The sequence below is a fragment of the Phragmites australis genome, chromosome 4, assembly GCF_958298935.1.
Source record: "Phragmites australis chromosome 4, lpPhrAust1.1, whole genome shotgun sequence".
Lineage (NCBI taxonomy): Eukaryota > Viridiplantae > Streptophyta > Magnoliopsida > Poales > Poaceae > Phragmites > Phragmites australis.
The window spans coordinates 44684099-44694127 of NC_084924.1; the positions used below are offsets into that span (position 1 = coordinate 44684099).

At 51.8% G+C, this 10029-nt stretch overlaps 1 protein-coding gene and 1 pseudogene across 1 annotated transcript; one reads left to right on the forward strand and one right to left on the reverse strand.

Annotated features, from left to right (window-relative positions):
* Positions 1-2482: 2482 nt before the first annotated feature.
* LOC133914837 (cytochrome b561 and DOMON domain-containing protein At5g35735-like) lies at positions 2483-3149 on the reverse strand (annotated as a pseudogene).
* Positions 3150-5514: 2365 nt separating this feature from the next.
* LOC133914838 (SH3 domain-containing protein C23A1.17-like) lies at positions 5515-9493 on the forward strand. The gene is made up of 2 exons (XM_062357834.1): positions 5515-5719; positions 8931-9493. Exons 1-2 carry the CDS (start codon positions 5515-5517, stop codon positions 9491-9493), a joined length of 768 nt encoding a protein of 255 aa, XP_062213818.1.
* The last annotated feature ends 536 nt before the right edge of the window (positions 9494-10029 follow it).

A 10029-nucleotide genomic window follows, 5' to 3' on the forward strand; every position in this document is an offset into this window, starting at 1 on the left:
GAAACAATCTATTGCATACTGAAATGACATATACATATGTATCTCAAGCATATTATAGAGTATAGCTGCTATGTCAAGGTAGCAAAGAATTAAATCAACGGGTACTAAAACAGCTAGCATAAAGCTCAAGATGGCATTAGCCATACGTGCTCTCAGATGACTAGCTAATGTAAAATAAGAATTGACCTCCTCCCCATAAGGTGTTGGTCTGCTAGAGATTTCTATCTCAACAACAATAGGTCTGGAAATAATCACAAGTTGAAATGGACAAATTTCTAAGCAAATAAGACCTTGAACCCTGAACTTCCTAATTCATGCTTGTAAGTACCAAGAAATTACTGCTCAAAGTGAATTACTAACGAAGAGCTAAGTACACCATAAATGTACTGCTCGGCCAAACAAAACAGGTTCCAGAACTTGCAGAATTGCACAACCTTATTGGAAAGGCTAACAGAATGTATGAAAGGACTAAACCATGTTCTGAGCAGGAATTAACCCTTAATACTTTCTATGATAACAGGAAACAAGTGATCAGAATACTAGTTCAAGGCCAAATTTGCAACTGCAACCATCCAATCAATTTCTACAGACCTATGTGTATCATCTAGCTTGCAACACTTAGCAACAAATAGAAAGAGGAATTTGCTCAGAACACTTATTAAGGAACAAACAATTGAAGTGGTTCAGAAGGCCGGGCTAGGCACGGCAAAGTTATCGCTGTCCCAGAAATCCAATTGCCGCCGCTTGTGCCGCAGTCTCACCGGCGAGGATGACGGAGATACAATGCACTTTCCGCACAACGTGACACACTGTGATGCGGAGTCAAGCCTCGGATGTAGCTACTCAAGATTACTCTTCCAAGACTCAATTAAGCCTCCTTCCGTGACTCCAATGCAGACCAGCTACCCTTGAAGCAGGTTCTCATGCACACACCCAAGTGAACAAAAACAACCAACCAAGATGCAGAGCACCCAGCTAGCTGAGCTTGCACTTGACTATGGTGCCCACATTGGTCAGCCGTAGAATCGAGGGAAACTTTTTAGGAAAAAAAGAAGAGATCGAACTTGTTTATCCTAAGAAGAGCTCATGGGAGAGAGGATATATCAGAGAGCAAGAAGTCACCATCCGTGAAAAACAGGCGCATGGCACAACCGCCGGCAGCGCCGTTGCCACTCCCATCGATGAGAACTAGAGGAACGAGTCCTCTGTTCTCGTTCTCATCCTCATCAGCCAAGCCCTACTGGGCCTCTCATAAGGCCCATTATAATTCTCAAATCCAATTAATTTTCCAAATTAAAATTTCAGGGAAACCCATTTTCCACAACACTTATCAACCGCAGGTGCTATCAGCTATCGTGTTGCGGCTGCAAAGCCGCATGTGGTGCGAAAGGGTTCGTCACTTCGTCCCCATAAGTCACTGCCTTCTGTTTTAAGACAAGAACATTGGAATGAGATGCTCTGATTCACGCCGCGTATTTATCATGATGTTCATGTGCCAATGTTCAAAGCATACATGTAAACATATTGCCCTGTTGTTTTTCTAATGCTTGATTCTTTCGTCCAGAGATGATGGAACATTCGGCGGCGTGGTGGCGGCTTTACAGGGTAGAGAAGTTCTTATTATAGCTCACAGGAATGATGCTTAGTGACACGATTAAGCAAAGGTTGCGGCGCTAAGCAGAGTCAAGCAGATGGCGACCGTGTCAGTTTCAGAAGACCTTTCCCAAGCTTGCCTGCAGATCAACGGAAATTATCAGCAAGGTCTCTCATGCTCCAGTAAACTAGCCGAACATCCCGTAGTGATCATCCGTCGCGTGCGATGGGAGCTGCCGGACGTTGGGAACCGGAAACATGGGCAGCCCGAACCTATGCGCGGCCGCGGCTCCGAACCGAAACTTGCTGACGAAACGTCCCAGGTGCCGGAGCCCGGAGGGACCGAAACCCAGACGGACGCAGCGTGTGCCCGAGGCCACCGGTGCCGTGTTCTTCGGCGCTGGCGCGGAGGGGGCAAACGAACCAACTGACCCAAGTCAGGTGGGCTGGACGGGCTGCGGGGGACGCCTGTGGGCTGTGGCTGAGAAGTCCTAGACTAAAGGGAGGCGGGGCGACCTGCTGGACTAGGCCCGCTTGCATCGAAACCGGTTTCTGTCTTTTAACCCGATTGGAACGAGGAAATTAGAGATTCTTATGGGAATTACGTAGTAACCTCTGAAACTCATACGAAATTTCAGGATTCCATGCGGGTCCTCAATATACAATGTACATATGCAAATGGTCGTGTTTCATATAATTTAAAAACATACTTTTTATTTAAGAAAAAATAAATATCAACAGTATACAAGGCCACGTAATGTTTATAAAACACATTAATGAACACCTAATATGCAGTATCTACAATCGATTTGAGACTGGAACATTGTAAACAAGCACTAACAATAGTTTATTTGGCATTTAAATTAAATGGACGCGGAATGGGATTTCTTCACGAGTCGCATGGGATAGCCGGTACCACCGGATTTTTATCCTGGAAACCCCTCAAGTAACGACGGGGCAGCCCGGAGGTTGGTGCTCCTGTGCTCCTGCTGCCGGACAGAAAGTCCAGCCTCTGGGTGCTCTGCAAGTTTGGCCCCGATGTCAGGTGCTGCGATATGGCCCCGTTGCTGAGCGGCCCGGCCTGCCACACCGTGTTCTGCTGCGTGGCGTTCCCCGGCAGCGCGATCATCGCGAAGATGCATGGTGTAGGTTCCGCCCGAGTACTCGGCGCTGGGCGCGACGGGCACGTCGAACTTGAGGCTCCCGTTGGTCAGGCTGGGAGCCGTGCTCTCTAGGACCGTCGTGAGGATGGACACCACGCCGTTGCCGTCCTGCGAGGCGATGAACACGCTGCTGCCGGCCATGCTGTTGGGGCAGTCCGTGTTGTTGATGCCCCAGCCGACCCAGCCGCTGGTGTTCTACGGCGCCCGGAACACGATGTCGGCCGTGCCGTTCACCGGGTGGTACGTCCAGTACAGGCTGGCACCGAGCACGGGCAGGGTGGTGCACCGCTGGAACGACCTCCCCGCTTGGAACTTGGCGGACGCGCAGCCCTGGGCTGCCGCGGCGGCCGCAAACAGCAGTATGGCCCCGATGAGGAGCCACGTGTTAGCAAATAAACCACGTCATGGTCCGTTCCAGGCGTGTGTGTGCGTACGTCGCGTAGGCAAGCTGCAGGAGTGCGTCTCGGAGTTGGTTGGCGTGGTGGCACGTTCTGCGTGAGAGGCGGCCGCATCATGCGCAGGAGCGAGGAGCTCGTGCATGGCGTGAGCCGAATCGTAAGGATCGACGTGTGAAGACCGGGCAATGGAGTTCGTGCTCAGCGTGCGTCGCCCCGAGTCTATAAAGTCCATGTACTGCTCCGTTCTGAAAAAAAAAGAAAATAGCCAGGGCGTTCGTCGCCATTGCCGAGAGCTTCGAGTTCCTGTTCATCTTCTTCCTCGAGCTCGTGTGTGTGTGTGATCCTGGTTCCAACAATTGGTAATCAGAGCTAGTGTTTGTGCGCAAGGCGATGTCGACCACCCCGAAGAAGCTCGACGACGACTTGAAGGCCGGCGACAGCGGCACGCCACGAACCGTCGTGGTGGAGCGCGTCGTCAAGGAGTCCGGCGGCTCGGTGGAGTTCCCCGTGTTAACGCGGGCAAACTACCATGAGTGGGCTCTTGTGATGCAGGTCAACCTCGAGGCGTTGGGGCTCTGGCACGCGGTAGAGGCGAGCGACGTCGAGCGCCGCGAGGATCGGCTGGCACTGGCCGCCATCCTTCGCGCGGTGCCGACCGAGATGCGCTCGGGGCTCGCCGTCAAGAAGACCGCCAAGGAGGCGTGGGCGGCCGTGAAGTCGATGCGGATGGGTGACTCGCGCGTGCAGGAGGCCAACGCGCAGAAGCTGTTGAAGGAGTTCGAGAATGTGGCGTTCATGGACGGCGAGTCCATCGATGAGTTCGCCATGCGTCTCAGCTCGCTCGTCGCCAACCTGCGGGAGCTCGGGGAGAAGATGGAGGAGGTCCGCGTGGTGAAGAAGATGTTGCGCGTGGTGCCGGCGAGGTACAACCAGGTTGCCGTGTCCATAGAGATGCTCATGGACTTGAAGACGATGTCGCTCGAAGAGCTCGTCGGGCGGCTCCGTGTGGCGGAGGACCGTTGTGGCGTCGAGGCGGCTGCGGACGGCGTCGAGCGCTTGCTGCTCACCGAGGAGCAGTGGGAGGCGCGCCGGCGTCAGCGTCGCGGCAAGGAACGTGCGCACGGAGACAACATGAAGAGCAGTGGCTGCGCCAAGCGAGGTGGCCGGAACGTCGACGACGACGACGATGACGGCGGCAGCAGCGTGAGCTCAGAGGCAAGTCGACGTCCGCGCCGCCCAGGAGGGAAATGCTACAACTGTGGCGTTCGTGGCCACTTCTCCCGTGACTGCCGCAAGCCGAAGAAGGAGGAGGCCCTGCTCGCCGACGTCGATGAAGAACCAGCGCTTCTGTAGGTCAGAGTGCGCGGCCAAGTCGTGGTTTAGGGGGAGATTGTTAGCAAATAAACCACGTCATGGTCCGTTCCAGGCGTGTGTGTGCGTACGTCGCGTAGGCAAGCTGCAGGAGTGCGTCTCGGAGTTGGTTGGCGTGGTGGCACGTTCTGCGTGAGAGGCGGCCGCATCATGCGCAGGAGCGAGGAGCTCGTGCATGGCGTGAGCCGAATCGTAAGGATCGACGTGTGAAGACCGGGCAATGGAGTTCGTGCTCAGCGTGCGTCGCCCCGAGTCTATAAAGTCCATGTACTGCTCCGTTCTGAAAAAAAAAGAAAATAGCCAGGGCGTTCGTCGCCATTGCCGAGAGCTTCGAGTTCCTGTTCATCTTCTTCCTCGAGCTCGTGTGTGTGTGTGATCCTGGTTCCAACACCACGCTGAGTGGTTTCGTCGCCCCATCGCAAGCAGAATGTAGAACACGTATGTGCGCGCATTCTTGTGCTGCGTCACTAGCTCTTGAGTGCGCGCCTTTGTGATCTCACTCGAGGCGCGAATGCAGTAGTGAGGTGGTCGGAGTAGGAGGCGTGAAGCTTGTGAGTTGTGAGAGCGGGAGGGAAAGGAAAGTGTGCTATATGCAGCGTTTTGCCATTCGTACTAGGTCAGGATCTGTGATATTTTTAGACTCTTCTACACTATGCATGGGATACACCGCCGTGTCTTATTCTTCTACACTATGCATTAGATACACCGCTGCGTCGTATTATTAATAGAGATAAAAACGGAACGGAAAATTTTCGGATGCCATTTTTTATTTTTTTCTCTGACCATTTCTGTTTTGTTCGGAGCTTACCCAAAATCGGATGGAAATCGGAGTGAGAAACCCGAAATCAGAGTAGAAAACAATTTGGGCCTTTTTCCGTCCATTTTGTCGGAGTACCATATTTCATCAGAATTTCTGATTTTCTCCGAGTAGCCCATACCTTAAACTATGGCTTGGTCCATCTGCCTCTTCCCGTGGCCCGGTGGCCACCATGGAGCTTGCGTTGCCACGTCTCTACACTCTGCCGCTGTCGCCCATTGCCACCTCGCAGCCTCCACATGCCGTCGCCACCCTTATGGATCCAAGCCTCGGACCTCTTGAGGAGTCGCCATCCTCTTCCTCCGCCTCCATCCCGGAACCAGTTGGCAGTATAGCTGGGTCTTGGGCTAAGCCAAATCTGGGTAGCCCATGGCACGGTACGACACGAGAAAATTTGGGTCGGATCGGCATGACCGGACACGTGGGTTGGGTCGTGCCTAGGGTCTGGGTATGGTGGACGGCCCGGACCAGCCCAAATATTGGGCTGTGCCTGGGTCGACACGGCACGAAAATGGTCCATCAGCACGGAAAATGCCCGTTGGCACGAAAATGGCCCATCGGCATGGAAAAGGCCCGTTGGCACGAAAACAGCCCGTTGGCATGCAAAGAGCTCGACAACACGCAAAGAGCCCGTTAGCTCAAACAGCCCATCGCTCGCATTTGAATAGCCCGCCGCTCGCATTTAAATAGCCTGCCGCTCGCATTTGAATAGCCCGCCGCTTACATTTGAATGCGTACTAACGCTTGGTCGGCGTTTAGATGTTAAGCAGCCTTTAAGCATCGATGGCCTTGAGCAATAAAAAAAGAAATTACTATTGGATCAAGATGTTTTCATTCGGGTGAAGTTTATTAAGATTGCATTTTAATTAATAATGAGATAACGGTATCCCGACCTCTGCACAATCATATATTTGAGTAACTCAATGCACTAAACCAAACACTAATTTTGCACCTATTGCACAATGCATACATGTTAATCGATGTGACTGATGAGTAACAACAGTACCTCCTACATTAGCCACCCTCCATGGGAACCAGCTCGGAGGGAAAGGGCACCAGAAGGGCAGCACCGCACCCCATCGTTTCTTTGTTCCATGCACAGAGAAAAAGGAAGCAAGGATCCAAAGCACACATTCCCATCACACCACACGGGCACACACCACTCCATGGTAGGCATGCACCACTTCCCATGCTCCTCCTGCTTTCCATGTAGTCACAGTCACAGCTGTTCAGTTCAGTCGCTTTATCAACATGCATGAGTCACCTTGCTATGCTTTTTTTCCTCTCTTTTGACAGGAAACAATAGTGAAGAGGGAGCTAACATGATTAAAGAGGGAGCACATATGACTAGAGAGGTAACAGGCAAAAAAGCAGGCAAGGGGGAAAAACCAACGTTCACATAATGTCTATATAATCTATGTTTTCGCTGCTCATTTCGCCATCGAGTCACCAGCTCATTTGTTCACGATCTTCACAGTTCATAGTTTCACACTAGTAACAACATCAAATCCTCACACACAAAAATATGCTCCTTGGTGGTAGAACTAGTAGGAAAAAAGAGAGTAATAAGACGCTATGTGCGCAACAGCTCTCTAAGTCCTGGTTTGTCCATGCCTGAGGCTCCTGATCCACGTCATTTGTCCCCAAGCATGGGAGACTATAGGAAGGACGACTGTCATTTGGACGGTGTGGACGGCTACGAGGAGGAGCAACACGAAGGCGAAGGCTATTCCATGCTAGAGGAAGCAACGACCAACTACCCTGTTTGCGGAGACGGTGACAACCAATGATACTGCCAGGCCATCTACTCTACAAACGGGGGGAGCAGAATCTTTGAAGCATTTCACTAAGAATAAAGAAATGTGCAATGGTAAGTTGGTTGTAGTGTCTGCAACTTGTAATTATTGCTAAAAAGAATATTCTACAGGCTCACGTGGTGGTACGGGGCATCTAAACCGCCATTATCTGGTATGCTTGGAAAAGTTTGCCATGCGAGAACAAGGCGGAAGAGTGCAAATTCAACTGAACATCTCTATAGATGGCTCTGTAAGTACATGGGTTTATGATCCTCAAATAGTTCACGATGAAATTTCTAGGCATATAGTTATAGAAAATCTACCCATTAGGATGGCCAAAAGTACTAGCTTTGAAAGAATGATACAAAAAGCCTTTTATCCATAGTACAATAATATGTCTAGGAAAACCACCAAGAAAGATATAATGAGAAAGTACAAAGAAAAAACAGATTTTTTGAAACAAAGTTTTCGGGCCATAAGCTTTTCTGTTGCCTTGACATCAGACATTTGGATGTCTTCACACCAGAGGACATGCTACCTTAGTGTTGTTGCCCATTACATAGACAACGCGTACAAGCTAAACAAAAGGGTCATAGGATTTAGGGTTATTGATGAGTTGCACACTGGAGAGGCTATAGCCGCACTCAACCTAGAGGTTATCCAAGAATATAGGATAGAAAGTAGGATTGTTTCTATTACATTGGATAACGCATCGACGAACACATCGGCCATGAAGACACTAGAACAATATATGCAGAGTTGCATTGGTGGATATGTTCTCCACCAAACATGTACATGCCACATCATCAACCTCATGGTACATGCAGGTATGTCGCAGGTAAGTCAATATGTAATCAATATCCATAGTGCTATTCACTTTCTTTCGAGGTCCCCATTGGCGTACAACAAATTCAAGGAGTACTCCAAGATTAACGGTTTGAAACCAAAAAAATTCGGCCAAGACATGAAAGTCCGTTGGAACTCAACATACACTATGCTAAAACAGGTAAAAGGGCACGAGAACATTTTCAGCAATTTTATCAATGCTCAAGGTATAGGCATATTGCTTACTAACACAGATTGGGAAGTTGCTACAAGTTTATGTCGTCTCTTAAAACTATTCTATAGCGCATTAACACAATTGTTTGGTATTTACTACCCTACATCTCCTCTAGTTCTTGAATGGCTTATGAAAATTATTGATATGTTTAACGAGCATAGTACAAAAGAAATGCTAGTCCCTATTGTTCATGCAACGAAGGAAAAATACTTAAAATATTTCCACACTTATATTGTTTTGCTCTTGTCTTTGATCCATGTAAGAAGTTGGATAAATTAGATCTTTCTTTCTGTTTTATTGGCTTTCTTTCTGTTTTATTGGCGATGCACTTGATCTTGATTACTCAGTTGCTTACTCACATATTAAATCTGAGATATTTTGAGTTTTTGATATGTACCAGAAGAGGTTTGGTCAACCTCACCTGAAGTCTGAACCAGCACAAAATGAGAAAAGAAAAACTATGGTGGCTAACATGTGGAAGAAGCTGAAGTGCAAGGACTCTTCTTCCTCAACTCAGCTAGCTAAGTCATCTTGGAACCCTAACGCAGAGCTTAACCACTACTTCGAGTAGGATCATGTCTCTCATGATCCACTACTTCAGGATGATGAGCAGATCGACCTCCTTGGATGGTGGTAAAGATGGCCAACTGAGTCGTGCCTATTGGGTCGGTCCGAGGCACGGCTAGCCAGGCCATTCCTGGGCAGACACCTCGGCACGATGGCCCGGCACAGCACAACCCAGTTTAGATGGGTCGGCACGGGCGCGGCCCACCCCACCTCGCACCGGCCACCTGCCCCTGCATTGCCTCGCCGCCCCGCTCTGCACCGGCTGCCCGCCCCTGCGCCACCTCCCTGTGACGCTCACCTCCACCCCGATAGCCCGCCCCCGCCCCGCCGCGTCGCCCGCCCCCGCACTGCCTCGCTGCGCCGCCGCCGCCGCCCCCGCCCCACCCTACCCCGCGCCGCCCGTCCCCGTGCCACCCTACCCCGGCAGCAGGCCCCGCCCCGCCACCCAGCCACACCGCCTAGTGGCCCGGCACGGCCCATCGTGCCGCAACCGTGCCTGGGTCGGCCCGGCACGATATTGTGCTTCATGGGCCGTGCTGTGGGCCGAGGACGCGGCACACGGGCCAGCACGACACGACCCGTTACAGTATCCGAACCTATTGGGCCGTGCCGTGCCGAGCCGGGCCCGTGCTGGGCCGACACGACTGGCTCATTTGGCCATCTCTGGTCTCGACTCCCTGGGCGCCGCCCCCCATGCTGAGGTGTCAGCCCAGGAACGGCATGGCTAGCCGTGCCTGGGGCGTGCCTACAGTGTCGTGCCTCGGGCCGGCCCAGTAGGCACGACCCATTTGGGCATCTTTAGTCGAGACGGACGGAGTGCACTGTGCGTGCGACGACGGGGGGAGAGGCCACAACTAGAAATCAGGTAGGAGACCGTGGGTTCTTCGGCGGCGGGGGTGATGGAAGAAAAGATAGCAAAGAAAGCGCTGAGAGGGAGGGGGAAGCGGTGGCGGTAGACAGCGACCAACATTGGGTAGGTCGTGGACGGGACTGCAGCAGTGGTGGCAGGCTGGTGGTTGGCTACGAGCCTGCAACGTGGAGCTCAGGTCGTGCCCGTGCTTGGCCTGGCCCGACGAGGCCCGACGTGCTATTGGCCAATGCTGGGCCTCGCGGGAGACAAGTCGTGCTAGCCCGGTATGGCATGACATGCTGATCATGCCGGAGAAGCGCAACCCAACATGGCCCTAAGCATGACAGGGTCGGGCTGGCTCGGCCCGGCCTAAGTCCCACCTCTACTCGGCAGCACCACCCCTCGAACACGCGA